Raw genomic sequence first — 17,339 nt, forward strand, 5'->3', positions numbered from 1 at the left:
GCTGACTCTTTTTCCTCAGAAAGCTCAGGTCCTTTGACATTTAAAGTGAAATGCTGCACATGTTTTATCAGTCAGTGGTGGCAATGCTGGTCAGTCAACGCTGCAATCTGCTAGGGCAGCAGCATGTCAGACAAGAACACAGGGAGACTGGACAAGCTGGTTAAAAAAAAGCTGGGTCTGTCCTTGGCAGAAGTCTGGACTCACTCAGGACTGTTGTGGAGAGACACCTGCACTGTAAGAATTTCCCCAAGGGTAGCTAGGTCTATTTACTATCTATTCACACTTTTGGACATTATGATACATCCATATTTAATATTAAACAAAACATATTTAGTACTCCTACCCAAAATTGTCTTATTTCTGGGCAAAGCCATAAAATATGTATTAAAAATATTGTCTCCACATCCATGCCATGACAGGGCTTCTCTTTAGTTATATAAATTCGCTATGAAATCTTCATCTGTATGAGTTTATATCAAACACATTTTGATACATAATTACTATGTTGTATCATAATATCCCATTGCTCTGGTGGCATGTGTTTTCCCAGATCACATCCCTATCATTATTTAACTTTAACAGGATCTCAAATGGGAGCTAAACATCAGCTCCCTCATCAAAAAAGCTCAGCAGAGGATGTATTTCCTGAGGCAATTGAAGAAGTTCAACCTGCCAAGGACTATGATGGTGAACTTCTACACCTCCATCATTGAGTCCATCCTCACCTCCTCCATCACCATCTGGTACGCTGCTGCCACGGAGAGGGACAATAACAGACTGCAGCGTATCATCCACTCTGCTGAGAAGGTGATTGGCTGCAATCTTCCGTCCCTCCAGGACCTGTACGCCTCAAGGACTCTGAGGCGTGCAGGGAAGATTGTAGCTGACTCCTCCCACCCTGGACACAAACTCTTTGAGACACTCCCCTCTGGCAGGAGGCTGCAGTCCTTCAGGACCAAAACCTCTCGCCACAAAAATAGCTTCTTCCCATCTGCTATTAGCCTCATCAACAAGGCTAGAGAGCCCCACTGTTGCTGATCAATTGCACCAATCACCAGAAAAAATTCCTTGTATGTGAAAACATACTTGGCAATAAAACTGATTCTGATTCTGATTCTGATTCTGATTCTTTATCAATGCCACTATAGGAGGAGATTGATACCAGTTTACATACTGTGTCTCTATATGTTACAATAATACAATGATACAATAAATTCAATTTATTAATATTATCAAATAGTTTGTTAAATGATCTTAATTGTGCAACACAAGAGGGAAAACATTTTAATGCACTAAGGCTGAAGTGAATTTTATCAAGAGTACTTTCTCAGTTTACTGGAAACAGATTTTGTTTTCTGGGAAATCACATCTGGGATCCTTACACCAAAAGTGAAAGTGATTTCATCTGCAGAGTAAAAGGGGGGCTCTGCACTGCGGGGCTGCACCGTCATATGCAGGGAAGTCTGGTGCATCTTCTACAACATACAAGATTTAAAGACTGATCATGATCGACTGTGATTATAATTAGGAAACTGGCCTTGTAAAACCATTCATTTTCTACCATCCTGTGATTCTGGATGGCTCTCACACTGGTAACTGACAGTGGAGGGAGGGAAGTCACCCACAGGGGGCACAAAGTTGTTTCTGGTTTATGCTCATGTTTGGATGAACAGTTCATCTCCCTCTCCTGTGTTTAGACTCAGTAACGTGACGCACAAGGGATACATACTGCAGCCAGGTATGCTGTAGGCTGGGATATTGCAAATACTTGGAGAATGAAGCTTTATAGATTTGTCTCTCATTACTTTGAGAAAGAAGACGTTTGAATCATCTGGACCAAGCGTAGAATCACTGAGAACAGCTTGTTTCAACACCTCAGAAGATAAATAAAGGTACAATGGAAATAATACTGACCTAGAAAATAATGTGTTTAGGGTAATGTATATTTTTCTTATTTATCAAGGAAATCAGTGGTGAAGACTCATTTGCTGAGCTTTACTGTGAGGATGTAGAAAACCCTACAATAAGTTCATGGTTTGACATTAAGATATCAGACTGTCAACAGATTGATGCAGGTGCTAAAGATCAGCTTTATGCAATCTTTAGCTCAAAGACAATACATTTTGTCTAAAGTCTGTATGTACAGTAGTCCTTATCAACAATATTGTTGTCATTTCCACAGCTTTCTGACCTCCTGTGGCATTAACAGTCTGGCCAGTGTCTCAGCATCTCCTGCGGGTGAAAAGGAAAGCTACATGGTGACTTTTTGCAGGGAGGGAAAAATTGACTTGAGGCCAGAAGTACCAAAGTCCTTCCCGTTCCCTGAGAAAGACGGAAAATATAAACAGACCTGGCAGTGGCTGACACAGTGTTAGTAATTGTGCCAATTAAAACAGAACGTTTGTAAACACAAGTAAGTAAAAGGAAAATATATGCATAAAAACTGATGCAAGATTCCAAGATTGCAAATTGAATGACTCTAAAAATAACTATGTAAAATATTATGTATAAATGCAAACACAGACTGAATTGAAAGCAGAAGCAGAAGTGAAAAAAAATCAAGCTTTTTTGAGTGAAAGATTTGATATGAAAGCACTTTCAAACTCACGGCCTAAGGACACAGGTGATTAGAGGTGAGCTGTTTTTCCAGTTGAGATCTTATTGGGACTATAATGTGTTTGCATTGACAGATTGTTTTCATGATGCCATTACCAAAACTAAAAGTTCTTGAAATCATCAAAGATGATGTAAGGCCATAACCACAAAGGGTTCAAAGGGCATTCTGGTTCCTTGTGGACATAGACACTGAATTGAATACTTCCTCAGGGATGACCAGCATATAGTTTTGTAAGTAATCCTGACTGCACTATTATGCACTATATTATGTCAGCCAAACCTAATAACAAGTGAAAAGAGTATGACAGCGGCAGACTTAACTCATTAATGCATGGGGCTTTTTTCAAAACTAAACTTTCGAGGAACTATAGTTAACAGTAGCAAACAAAAAATATATTTCTGTCATGACTATTTTTTTTACAATCATTATATATGCCACAATTTTTTTTCCTTTTCAAAAGTCATTTTATTTCAAGTTTATACTGTACTACCTCACACATAGCCAACTGTAACTTCTCATTCCCAGACCCAAATGCACAGTAATCACTAATCACAGTCACTTGCTTAAGGTCAATGCAGCATGGGTTGTGTATTGTGTGCCATGTGTCACTGTTTTGCAGTTGAGCGTGGATCCACAGATGCATTTTTCATTGGAAGATTTCATTTCACAATTTAATTTTTCAGCCAAGTGGTTCTGTTTCTGGATAATCTAAAGACTTTCAGAGCATCCATCAGCATTTGAAAGTCGTGACACTTCACTCTTTTTCTGTAGTCTAGGTCACAACAGTGCTTTTGAGATCTTCTGGCTTCCTGAGTTGGGAATTTGGCCTTTAAAACTACTTGCTTGTTTAGCAGAAAGGTCAAGGCAGCTGACATAATGACTGTATCTGTATATGAGAGTCCCTCATTACTCCTAACTTGTCTGCTTGGGTGTATCCTAATTGTTGTGCCATTCAGAGTGCATGTCATTTGAACAAGCTTTGTCACACTCATGCTCCACTTCTTTTAAATGACCAGATGCATGAAAGCCACAAAAACTAATTCCTCATCATCAGTAGAGTGTCAGAAAGTAAGAAAGGCAGCTGGAGCAGGTGGCTCTGCTCTGAGTAAATCTCGGAAATCTTGGAGAAAAGCAGAGATCTACACAACCGTTGATGGTAAAATTATTGTGGAAGATGAACTTTTACATTTTCTTTTGGTGAAAATGAAAACTCTGAGCCAAGATGATATCATTTTACTGGCTGTGAATCACTTTGGGTCGGAATGGATTGAGAGCTCTAAGAAAGTTCTTTTTGAACTCTGTTTAAGTTCCACTCAACGCCAACGCCTCTTAGCAAAAAAAGGGCCACAAAAAGACGTAAATAACATTAAAAGTCGTTTGAAATGACTTAGTGAGGCTGGTGAAAACATTCCTCACTTTGTGTCTCATCATTTAGACAAACTTCCACCTGTCACTGAAATGCTATAATGTTGCTACAATGATGTTGCTGTTTAAACATAATTGCAGTAAATATTTTAGCTCAATTGCTCAGAATGAGCCAATGAAACTGCGGTTACACAGCACATGTTGTCTTTCTCACACTGCTTTCTCTGATCCTATTACTTCAATAAAATGTCTATTTGTGTATTTGACATAGCAAATAGTTGCAATTTTAAATAAAATATCACAGTGAATATTGTACTTTGAATTTAACCCTGGGGTTTAGCTTGATGCTTAATTTCATGGTGCAAATGCAGGCATATAATCAACATTCCCGTGGCTTCAACAATGATTCCTTAAATTGGCTTAATTCAGCAACACAACAGGGAGAACGTCTGAATGCACTGTGCCACCTGAGATAAAGTTTCATTCTTGAAATTCCTGTAACAGAGTTTTATTTTCCGGGAAGCTACATGATAATGAAAGCAGGAGTGAAAGTTGCAGAAGAAAAGGAGGGCTCTGCGCTGCAGGATTGTAGCAGGTCACACTTAGGGAAGTCTGGTACGTCATCGACAGCTTCAGGGCAAAAAGGTACAAATCCCACACCGCCGAAGAAAGACTGTGACTACAAGAATGCAGCATTGGCACACATGAACCTGCTCTACAAAGGTGGGTTACTGTTACTGCTATTGTGATGTCAGCTTTTCCGCTATGTGCATCAAGGGAGGGCCTCAAAAACTAGATGAACAACATAGCTATAATTTGGAAAAGCGATTACTTATGTAATCAGATGTCGCAGCCCTCCTGTCCATCTCTCATGTTTTTGTTACAATTAGATTTCTTGAGGTATTCATCAAGAACCTGTCATGATTTAATGAGTTGAGGAGACGAGGGGTGTCAGGTTGTTGCGGCTGTTTTCCTTTTGCAAGATCAGGGTGTGGAGAATCAGTTTTGTGGGGTGGAGGTGGCGATCACCTGTCCTGTATAAAACTGGATCGTCCCGTATTTGAGAATTAAATGCTGTCTGATGTTTGAAAAACTGCATTGTCATAATAATGAAAAATAATGCTATTTTTTTGTACACGTCATTTCATTGACAAGCTGTCCTTAAGGTTCTGTGAATAATGTAATACCAAGTAAAACCTACAAGTGAACTGGAGAAGTTCATTAATGAGCAGTAGACAGAGGGGAGAAAATACACTAATCCACATTTGCATTTGATAGCCCTATCTAATGTAAATCTGATGACTCCTTTGCTTTGCAGCTAACAGCTGCAGAGATGGCCCATGTAGCCTCTGTGAATCACTCAAAATCTTTGTTCACCATATCATGATGAACAAAGATAACTTCATCATCTGTTTTTTCTGTGCAACAATTTTGACTTGAAATGCAGCAGTAAAATATTGAGTTAAGGAATACTATAGTACGAGCAAAGGAACTGATTCTTGAAAATACTCCATTCTACATTCAAATACATTCATAGCCAGACTGCTGATTTTGTTTTTTTTTATTGACTCAATTAACAGAACTAAGTAATGTATACATTTTGGCAATACATCATATTGAATGAATTATCTTTTTAAAGTGTAAATATTTGACACCAGATATTTAAAAGAAATAAAAACAAAGAGATTCCTAATTCTGAGTAAGAAAATCACATATTATACTCAATTTAAAGATAATAGAAAAAAACACTGTCATGTATAGACTACATGTTAAACATATATACTAAATGATCATTTACTGCATTGAAAAAGCAAATATTTTGCCTAAAATACAAAACAGAAACAAAAACAAATTTTTTTATTCTGATTTAGAAAAAACTGGCATATTGTACGAAACAAATTTCTGTTCTATTGTGTCAATACCACATACAATGTCAATTGATCTTTTAAAATAGATATAACACTACATGTAAATATTTTGTGTCACGTACTTCTCAAAAACAAACAGTAAAAGATTGCATATCATACTTAATTTGATGAAAGAAAAACATTTTTTGTTGCTTTGCAGACTTCCAGACTTTTTTCACCATTGTCCTGGAATCATCCCAAAAGACAATTTTAACTGTTCTGGAGTGAGTGTGAATACCATACAAACACAGATAGATATTCTTGCTTTATAGATAAGTTTATAGTTAAGTTTCTAGCTATAGGGAGTGAGAGATAGGAATGCAGATTGTACAGCAAAGCAGTAAATTCAACACCAGACATATTTTTTCTTCCTTCACTGGATCTTTCTGGATAAAATTTTGTAGATATGAGCTGATCACACAGGCTCTGAAGACTTTAATTAGCTTTTTAGAGTTTCTGATGAACACACTGCTGCTGCACTCCTCCTGTCTATTGACTGCACAGTTGCTGCTGCTGTATTAACAACTATTTGAAACATTTGGATTTTTCTGGATCTGGAACTTCTTTTCTCTGAGATTTCAGCCACAGTTTTATGTTACTTTGTTATTCATGTAAAACGAGTCAGCAACAGTCCACTCCTGCTTCAGTATTTAATCAGTGATAAGATATATACACTAAGCAGTAAGATGAAGCCGCAAGGAAGCGCAGAACAGTTATCTTGGGAGACAGTGAGGGAGATGACGGTTACACAGAGCCATGGTCTGTAGTCTGCTCCACTGGGCTGATCGCCACACACACACAGTTCAGTTTGTAATTTGCGAAATAAGTAAATAATAAATTACAGGCTATATATCCTTTTGTATCTGAGTTGAATCTCTGTTCGTCCATAACACATTTACCGTCCCTGGGATCACAGAACATCGTTAGTCTAGAGCCCTGCTTTGATTATCTGCATGGCCTACATCTTTTCAGTGTTAGTTCATTGACATTGATTAGTCACACAAAATCATAAATAACTCAATTCAATATAATCTAATTTGGCATTTTTCTATATGTGTGCGTAACTCATACATTAAGAGTTGAAGCTGATTATTTTCATTAAGCACATGGATTGACAGATTTATTTCAGATGTAGCTGAGCACTATTCGCAATCTTTTTTCGTGTATTTTACTATTGTGACGTCTTTTGTGGCAAAATAATGATCTATCATATGAGCTATCACAAAAAAATCATAAAATTAAAAACACAGATTTAATTTGCTATGTTTCTTACATGTGCTCCTAGCATTTACATAGAGAATCAAAAAATATTTAAAAGGCTCATCATTATCAACATAGACCTAAATCAGTCAATCACAGATGAAGGTTAGCACTAACTGCATCATCGTAAATGACAGTGATAAAATAAAGGCTCTCTTGTATACACAATGTTTCTGTTTATGGCTTTTTTCCAATGTCATATAACACAGGCAAGAAAAAATATTCATGAGAGGATAATGGATAATTCTATGCAATGAGGAGAATGTGCACCTCTGTAACCACATATCATGTAGTCTCTCATTTGATGCTAAATGACTCTCTGAGACTCTCCTCTGCCTGCTTAGGTGTGATATTTTTCCAGGTTGAAGGAATATCAGCAGGCTTTGCCTTGTATGCTTCTGCAAACTTTCTGTTGAACCTTGCCAGTACATATTTCCAGTAGTCTGATGCCTGGAGACTTGCGTCTGGAGGAATGTTCCAGTCTGGGAAAATTTCTCTGTAACGCTTGTAAGGATGCCTTTCATTGTTTGTAGCGTTACAACGAAAACAGGTATCGCTGATCACAGATGAAGAGCATATGTCAGTGACAAGGTTTTTTTCTATGTACCACCTGTAACGACCCAGACCCTGTGGCCGATGTAGTGAAGCCCAGTGCTCAGTATGGGCTTTTGCTCCTGCCTCACATGGAGCTGTACAGAATGGACACTGTTTACCACATCCAATCAGTCTGGTGAAAAGCTCGTTCTGGGACTTCACGTAGAGATTTTTCACTTTCATCTGGATGTCTTTTTTTTTATGCTCTTCTCTAAGAGCTCCTCCCATCTCATCCACACACTCTGTAAACCATTGAGCAAACTGTTCCTGGTTTGCATTGTTGAGGATCATGAAAGCACCAAGAGCATCCTGGGAAATAACCAGTTTATCACCAAGTTCCTGACACACATGATCAACAAATGTCTTCAAGTTTCCACTCTTTTTCATTTTAGCCTTGTTGATAGCATCATTTATGCTGTTGATACTCGACTTCAGATGCCGATCTTGAAACTCAAACATCTTAGAACCATTTGAGAAGTGAGTCACTATCTGGTCAAATATCCACTTCTTTACATATTCCTCATATGAGCAAATGTAGCTCAAGTAGTTTTCAAAGTTATCCTTTGCAAGCAAATCCAGTAAAACTGAATACTGGAAGGATATCCTTGTGCTGAACTGCTGTTGTGTCAGCATCTCACCAATGATATCAGGAGCCAGGGAACGGTTGACAAAGTCTTTGACTGCAGGCTTCAAGCATCGGTTGGTGAATTCTTCTGCCTTCTTCTGGCACTGGTCTCGTTCATTGAATATGTCTTTAAAATCTGTACAAAACTTCTCTTTGTTTTGATTCAGACATCTGTAAGGATCATTCTCATGTAGGAAATCTTCATGCATTTTCTGAAAGTGTCTGGCTGCAAGTCCACAGATGTGTTGTTTCAGAGAAACTTCAAACTCAATGTCTGTCATAACATCCTGATTGTTTTCCAGCCTCTCATCAATCATGTGTAGGATCTCCTCGATGTAAGTGTCAGAGTAATTGTTTTGTCTTTGGACTCTTTCAGTCACAAACTGATTGCAAACAGCTATGATGCTGTCTGCCATTTGTTGTACCATCCTTGTGTGATCTTGAAAGTTTAGCCACTCGCTCACTTTGTGTTTAACTTGGTTGTAGAACCCTTCTGCTGTATATTTGAAAGGCTTTCTGCCACAATCTTTCAAGCTTTTTTGACTCAACAATTCACATGCATGACCCCCTTTGCGTAACAGATTTGATCTCAGGGAGTGGGATACACTGGTGAAGATATCTTTTGGTTTTTGTTTAAAAAAAGATAGTTTCATCACTGTTTCATTCCACATCCAGTCAAATGCTTCATCCAGCTCTTTTTCACTCATCTGGACATTCTTCTTTCGACATTGATCAATCAGTGCACACACTGCCTTTTCAATTTCTTTTGTGTGATTTTCCCTGATTCTATCAAGTTCTGTCATTCCCTGTTTGATCTCTGCTGCTGCTGTGAGCTGATTAAATACAGAGTTTTCCATTTCTCGTCGAAGGCTCTTTGCACTGTTTACAAAGTCCTCTTTGTATCCTTCTATTAGATGGACATGACCATCTTTTTGCTTGAAGTACTCGGTCAGATTTTCAAGAAGCTTTGTCTCCCACTTAGACAGCACTGTGGAGGCTTCACATTTCAAAGACTTGACCAGATCTTTAAGGTCAGCTATTTCAGATTGTGCAGCAACTGTGCCAAAATTTGAAATTGTTGTTTCAGCATTTGTACCCCACTTGTAAATGTCTTTTTTGAATTCCCATTCCCATTTGTTGAATTCTGTGCATAGCCTCATGTATGCATCAGCCACGAGACTATTCCTGAAGCTGAAGATGAAGTTTTCATGCTTTACTGCATTCCACAGGCTTGACATCCACCTTTCAAATGCCAAGATATCATTATCAGATGATTGACAATTTCCCAGTATTTGGATGATGTTTTTCTTGAGCTCATATACAGCTTCGCTGTACCCTGCATTGACTGGTGCCATTGGTGGGTTTCCATTCCAGAGTCCAGGAATGTACCAGTTCCCAGTGTCTGGACTGTACTCCATCACATCCGTGAAGCTCTTGTTCTCCTCTTTCTTCTCCATTTTGGCTGCTGCCTGTGTCATCTCATTTAACTGTTGCAAAAGCAGTTTCCTGTCTCGTAAGTTCTTCTCATGGGCTGAAACATCTGACACATTCTGATGAACAAACTGACATTTAGGCTTTTTGCCCACCTCTTTCATCCTGAGAAAAGCATGCACAACTATTTGCAGGATGTCCTTCATTTCTGTCAAATTCTCCATTGCAATATTGATAATGGTGATATCACTGAGTCCCACGACAAGTGTTGCAAGCTCGTTGTCATGCTCATAGCTGTCATCCAGTTGTGCAAGCTCTGGTGACTTTAAGCCCTCAGTGTCAATGATCACCATGAAGTCACAGTTGAGCACTTTTTTGACATCATCATTGACTCTGATGAGCAACATAAAAGCACCACGAGTGCATCGACCACTGCTGACTGCAAACTGTACTCCAAACATGGTGTTGAGAAGAGTGGACTTTCCTGTGCTCTGAACTCCAAGAACTGTGACTACCAGTATCTTGTTGTTTGGAGACACCAAGTCATGGAGCTGAGAGAGAACATCCCTCACCCATCTGAGGGGTATGTTGGATGCATCTCCATCTACAAGCTCAAGGGGAAATCCATCCAGCAACAATCCTGCACAGAGTTTGGGCAGATGCTGTAATTGTTTACGTGATAGGTCTGTTTCTGGAAGGGAAACTGAAGCTTCATACATCTGACCCATTTCACGGAAGAAATGTTCAGTCCCAAGTGAACTGTTGGAAAGTTCTCTGTCAATGTCTTTGATCTCATCTTTGTTCTCAGAATTCTTGCATTTTTCTTTGTACTGCTCCCTGAGGCCAGACAGTTTCTCTTGAGACAGGTTATCGAGGTTCATTCGCATCCACTTCAGGAAATAACATCTCTCTTTCCCTGGGCTTGATATTGCACTGATGAAGCATGTCATTGCATTTGACACGTCATAAGAGCTCTGTTTCTTCCGAAGTGTTTCTTTCTGTACCTGAAGATTGCTTTTGTAAGTTTCTATGTTTTCAGACCCAACATTTCGAAGCCGAAATTCCTCCTTCTCTAAGCTCGTCAATTTCTTCCATATTTCACCTTGCAGTGGAAGCTGATCTTCTTTGTATTTAAAAGTGTTTTGTATTTTTGCAGTAATGCCATCTGCATTTTTCTTAGCAGTCTGGCACTCTGGACAGTCCTCATCAACCAAGATTCCCAGTTCATGAGCAATGTCAGACATCTTCTCAATGCTCATCTTTATCTCTGAGTTTTCAGCTACACTCCTCACTGTTTTTCTCAGAACTTTGACAAAGTCTGCATCATTTGTTTGATTAGTCTTCACAATGATGTTCTTAGTCAAGCCCAGCTTGGTTGCTGCCTTTTTTAGAGCATCCATGTTAAAGCACCTGCTTTGATGGTTACCCACCAAGAAGATCCGTGCCTTGTGGTGTTGGTTAGCAAGCAGCTTGGACTTAGAGTCCAAATTGTCAAAGAACACAAAAACTGCTGCAGATGTCTGACATAAAAAAGAAAACTGTGTTTCAAATGAAGCAATGTCTCCACGAAGGTTAGCTACAGCTACTGGCTCACTGAAAATATCAATGTTTTTGTTTCCACAAGGAAGGTACCAAGTAATTTCAGTCAGTCCATCAGATATTCTTCTTGGACTGTCACCACACTCCATATCATGGTGAACAAAGGTGTCATGGTACTGCTGAGAATTGCACAAAAGCTTATTGAGAATCTCTGACTTGGACAAGGAGCACTCCCCCAGTCTCACAAAGGATATCATTGGAAGTTCAGAGTGAACAATTCTTCCTTCAATAAAGCCCTTGGATTGTAAAAGTGATTCTGGTCTGTACTTTTTAACAATGTCTCTCAAGGCCCACAGCATGAGTGTGCACTGTTGTGTGTCACAATTAGGAAGCAGCAGAGGCACAGAAAACTGAGACATAGACATTTTGAGTGCCATCTCCTGCTGTACAAAACCATCAGAACACAGAAAGAGAGCAGTGATTATGTCAAGAGGGTTTAGCATGTCACTTGAGTTTGGTCTGTCAAGCAGATTATGAAAATCGAGTTCTTTAATCTCTGACGCAGCATCACAGTCTGATTCACATTCTGATGTACATGTCACATTCCTGGCTGTCACATTAACCATCATTAGTTTCTTGAGAAAATACCATGGAAGATCTGATCGACATTTGGCAGGTTCATCTGTAATGGTCTTCTCATCAATCTGAAGTATTTTGCTCAGCGATAACTTCTCTGTGTAGTGCTGCACCAACCCCAGATCCTCCAACAAGCTCTTCAGTTGTGTCTCTGTGGATATAAAGGTACTTGTTATTTCAAAGTAAGTAAGGCAATGCATGTGCCGTAAAACATAGATCTAAAAATGAATTGACACATAGAATCTATCCATACATTCAAATATCAGGTCATGTACAACTTCACATCCTGCTTTTGCATTTGAAGTAAGCTACATTTGAAAACTTGATTTACTGTAATTGGACTTTTAGACATCATACAGGAAGTCATCTTGATGTAATTCAATTTTTTTCATTTAAATTGTTGTGAATATTTACACTGCCAATCACGGTAATTTATGAGAAAACATGCTTTATTTTTGTCTTCGAACAACCCACCAAAATATTTTATTCCAGGCCACACTCACAGAACTATTATTTTGCATTTCGATTGTCATTTTGGCCAAATACTACGTCTTTATCCCAAAGTGATTGATTTGAGTATTACAGCCCCTGACTCCAGAAAAAAAATATGCATGTGGTATTATATAGTATTAGGACAGTGGCAAAAACATAAATTAAATTGACTTAACTAACTTTTGTGTGACTTACTCACCTCACTTTGTATGCCTGTACATGCAAAAGTAAAATTTATCTAGGTTGCTTAGCTGGAAAGTTGCCCCAGTATTAGGGAGTGTTGTGTATGAATGTCTTCAATGAGTGTAATTTATTGAACATGCTAATTTTTGGTGAACAGTAAACTGAATTTACAGAATCCATTTTCAATGAATGAACCTGAATGTGAGTATTGTTAACTCTGGTGAGAGATAATGATGCTCACGCAATAGAAGGTGGGACTAATGCATCAAAACGCTGTTTTCCAACTGCCAAAAAACATCACAACAACTGTGTTTTACAGCAGAACACAAGGATTTACAGCACCTGGCACCTGTAGTGTCACCCAATTGCAAAAATTGCAATTGGGTACATTACATAATACAGTCAACTGCATTGTGGGATTATTAGCATACCGCAGTGTAAATGAATGGATACTGCATTTTCATTCCATTACTGATTTCACTGGAAAATAACACTGTTAATTTCCCACAATAACATGATAGAGGGTATCTGTGGGATGTCACTATTTGTGGAAATCACTATTGGTCTGACCAAAAACAGTGTAAAATGTAAATTAAAACAGAATGTGATGATTTGCAAATCATGTAAACCCATATTTAATTGGAAATAGAACAAAGACAACATATCAAATGTTGAAATGCTGAAATTTTATTGTTTTATGAAAAATAAATGCTCAATTTGAATTTGATGCCAGCAACACATTTAAAAAAATTGTGACAAGTGCAATCAAAGACTGGAAAAGTTGTGTGAAAAAATACACCTGGTTGAATATCTCACAACTAATTAGATTAATTGGCAACAGGTCAGTTGATGAGTGGGTATAAAAAGAGGCAGAGGTTCACCACTCTTTAAAAGACTGTGTGGGCAAATAGTGCAACAATTAAAGAAAAATGTTCCACAATGTAAAATTGCAAAGAATTTGGGGATTTCAGAAGCTACAGTTCATAATATCATTAAAAGATTCAGATAATCTGGAGGAATCTCTGTCTGCAAGGGACAAGGCCAAAAACCTGCATTCGATGGCCATGAACTACGGTTCCTCAGGCGGCACTGCATTAAAGACAGACACGATTCTATGTGTGTATCCCTGCAAGGGTTTGGGAACACTCCTAAAAACCATTGTCTGTGAACACAGTACATCACTGCATCCACAAATGCAGGTTGAAACTCTACCATGCAAAGAAGAAACCACATCTAAACATGATCCAGAAACATCGCTGACTTCTCTGGGCCTGAGCTCATTTAAGATGGTCTGAGGTAAAATGGAAAACTGTCCTGTGGTCTGACAAATCAAAATTTGGAAATCATGGATGCCACCTCCTCCAGGCTACAGAGGAAAGGGACCATCCAGCTTGTTATCAGTGCACAGTTCAAAAGCAGGTATCTGTTATGATGTGGGGGTGCATTAGTACCCATGGCTTGGGTAGCATGCACATCTGGGAAGGCTCCATTAATGCTGAACCATATATACAGGTTGTGGAGCAACATATGCTGCCATCCAGACAATGTCTTTTTCCATTGAAAATATTTGGGGCATCATGAAACGAAAAATACGACAAAGCAGACCCCGAACTATTGAACAGCTGAAAACCTGAATCAGGCAATAATGGGACAGCATTTCACTTTCAAAACTCAACATGACCCTGTCCCAACTTTTTGAAACATGTTGCTTTCATCAAATTCAAATTGAGCAGATATTTTTCATAAAACAATACGATTTCAGAATTTCAACAACTGATATGTTGTTTTTATTCTATTTTCAGTTAAATATGGGTTTACATTATTTGTTAATCATTGCATTCTGTTTTTTTTTACATTTTACACAGTGTCCCAACTTTTTTGGAAACGGGGTTGTATTATGAAGCTGTGATGGGACTCATTAGACTGTGGCAGAGGACATCAGTAGAGTAGGTGGTCCTTCAACGTGGCCAGGACACATTTGCATTCACGCTGCTGAAAGAATGTGGCCACATGTGGCCCAGACCACCTCTGAATGTGGCCAGAGTGATCAAACCTCAAATGCATCCTGAATACGTCCTGGGTGTGTTCACACCTGAACTTAGAGCTGAACCACTTGTGATCAGATCACTTAGGACGGCTGTTAATACCAGGTCTGAACAGGGCCTGTGAGGCAGCGGGAATCAGAGTAAGGCTAACAAGCTGGGTCTGCAGTGACAATGGAACATGAACAAATCTGCAGAGCTTTGAAGTGGTCTCTTTGGCGTTCTTTGGGGTATGGGCAGCAGCTTTGCATGTATGGAAAGTGTTAAGGGCAGAGGGTCTGTAGAAGAGCTGGTATCAGCAGCTGCTGTGTTAAGTGGAGTATACAGGTTACAGCTACAGTAAGAAGCTACACTAGGCTATGTGTAATATAGTACAGTATAAACTTGAAATAAAACAACTTTCAAAAGACAAAGAACATTTTGTGGGATGCCACAAAATGATTGCAAAAAAATCATATGACAAAAATATTTTTTGTGCATTTTTACAGTTGATAATACTTCCTGAAAAGTTTACAAGCAACATGATTTTAATCTGCATTTTAGTACTAGGTTGCTAAAGACATAAGGTATGTAGGAAGATTTGAGAAAAGCCCCATGCATTAATGAGTGAACTCTGCCACTGTCATACCCCTTTTAGTTGTCATTCGTTTTGGCTGATGTAAAATTGTAGTATTCAGGATTACTTATAACACTATATGCTGGTCATCCCTGAGGAAGTATTTAATTCAGTGTCTATGTCCACAAGGAACCAGAATGTCCTTTGAACTCTTTGTGGTTATGGCCTTCCATCATCTTTAATGATTTCAATAACTTTTAGTTTTGGGAATGGTATCATGAAAGGCCATGAGTTTGAAGGCGCTTTCATCTCAAATCATTCACTTAAGTGAGTTTGTTCTTTTTTTTTTTTTTTACACTGAGGTCTGCTTTTACATTTATACATGATACTGTAATTTCACATAATTATTTTTAGTCAGTGCATCTGCAATCTTGGAAGAACATTTTGCATCATTTTTAATACCTAAATTGTCCCTTAACTTACTTGTGTGTACAGATGTCAAGGCAAGTCTGTATATATCTTCATTCTTCATATCCTCAGGGGACTGCAAGGACTGGCGGCAGCAACCCCCACCCATCCTGCATCTCGTTACTGATCCTGCAAAAACAAATTAACTGTTGAACCAAACATGAGCATAAACGAGAAACATCCTCGCCCCCCTGTGGGTAACTTGGATGGATAGTTGTATGAGGCAAATTTCCTAATTACAATCACAATTCATGGTAACAGTCTTCAAATCTTGTGTGTAAGGTTTGGCAATGCACAGGGTGATACTGGGAATTATTTTCATGATTTTTTTGGTTCATTCTCCCTGATCTACAGGAACAGTTAGTCATCTTCGACAGCAAACGCCTATAGCTGAAAAAAACAGTGTGGAGAGTTAGGTTAAGTAGATCTGTTAAGTAGATTTGTTCGTCATGTATCTAGCTACAATGATACAGACTTGTTCAGAGACTACCATTCCTAACCCTAACCTTCGGGTACAAAAGCATGTCTTTCAAAAAAAGAAAAGACAGGGAAAGAAAAAACATCCATGTCCTGCCAAAGAAAATGAGTTGTTAAACCAAACATGAGCATCAATCAGAAAGGATAATATGACACGCAGTACTCCTATGGGGAAACTCCCATCAACTCTCATTAAGCAGTGTTCTCAACCCAAAAAAAAGTACCTTTGCATGAGGATCCAATTAGCGAATAGCTAAGATTTTCTAATTATAACAGGGCAAATAATATATATGTAATAACATATAATAACAAAGGCATGAGAGGTAGAAAGAAAGGGCTGCCTCTCTTTGCTGAACTTGGTTCTGTCCCACTTCACAGTAATAGCTGGCAAAACACATAAAGTAATGTAATATTTTCTTTTGCATCTCTGACAAAATTTATGAATATTTTTTTAAATATGTGTTGCACTTCCCAGGTCTGGTGGTGTGACATAAATAATATATATCATCCACTCCTCTGTTAATAAAAATATAAACATTGAAAATACAGTAAAACTTTTCCTTTGCCAAGTTTTAATCAGAGTTTACAGTGGAGGCAATGAAAGCCCTGCAGTATCAGATTACATTAGTAATTAATTGTCCAAGTAGCAGCTATATTGTTCACTAAAAAAGCAATAGCATATAGAAACCCACCTTTTATAGAAGAGATTCATCCATGGTAATACTGCATTCTTTTAGCCAGGAGTTTTTCGTAGATATGCAGGTTTCATAGATGAAGTATTTGTCCTGTTGCAGCAGATGGAGCACCTGACTTCGCTGCATATGACAATGCAGACCCCTCCTTTTATTCTGTTGATGAGGCCTCTTTCACTTTTGGTGTCATGACCATGTGATTTCTGAGAAGCTAAAATCACCATTTCCTGTAAACTTAAAAAGGGAACTTAGATAATTGATAGAAGTCACCTAATATGGCTTAGTGCATTACCAGAATTCAGCAAATTGGAATTCAAAAAAGACATGTACGAGTGGGTTGCTGAAACGCAAATTTCAAAATCTGAACTAGCTTATGTAAAAGAATTCTCCATGTCTTTGAAAAGTGAAGCCCCCACAGTGCTGTCGTGGGAGACAAAGAGGACTTTGCAAACAGT

The 17,339-nt window shown here is 38.5% G+C and overlaps 1 protein-coding gene across 2 annotated transcripts; it reads right to left on the reverse strand.

Moving 5' to 3' along the window:
• Positions 1-5,718: 5,718 nt before the first annotated feature.
• LOC139621408 (up-regulator of cell proliferation-like) lies at positions 5,719-17,031 on the reverse strand. 2 transcript variants are annotated; one of them, XM_071477905.1, is made up of 3 exons: positions 16,885-17,031; positions 15,731-15,844; positions 5,719-12,125 (listed from the first exon to the last, which is right to left on the reverse strand). In XM_071477905.1, exons 2-3 carry the CDS (start codon positions 15,822-15,824, stop codon positions 7,447-7,449), a joined length of 4,773 nt encoding a protein of 1,590 aa, XP_071334006.1. In that variant the 5' UTR covers positions 15,825-15,844; positions 16,885-17,031; the 3' UTR covers positions 5,719-7,446. The 2 variants fall into 2 exon arrangements, with proteins under 2 accessions (XP_071334006.1, XP_071334007.1); XM_071477906.1 differs by lacking the exon at positions 16,885-17,031 and having other exon boundaries at positions 15,731-15,956.
• Positions 17,032-17,339: the final 308 nt, after the last annotated feature.

The sequence above is a fragment of the Trachinotus anak genome, unplaced genomic scaffold (genome assembly GCF_046630095.1).
Source record: "Trachinotus anak isolate AG129_WGS33_773 ecotype Australia unplaced genomic scaffold, CSIRO_AGI_Tana_v1 ptg000005l, whole genome shotgun sequence".
Lineage (NCBI taxonomy): Eukaryota > Metazoa > Chordata > Actinopteri > Carangiformes > Carangidae > Trachinotus > Trachinotus anak.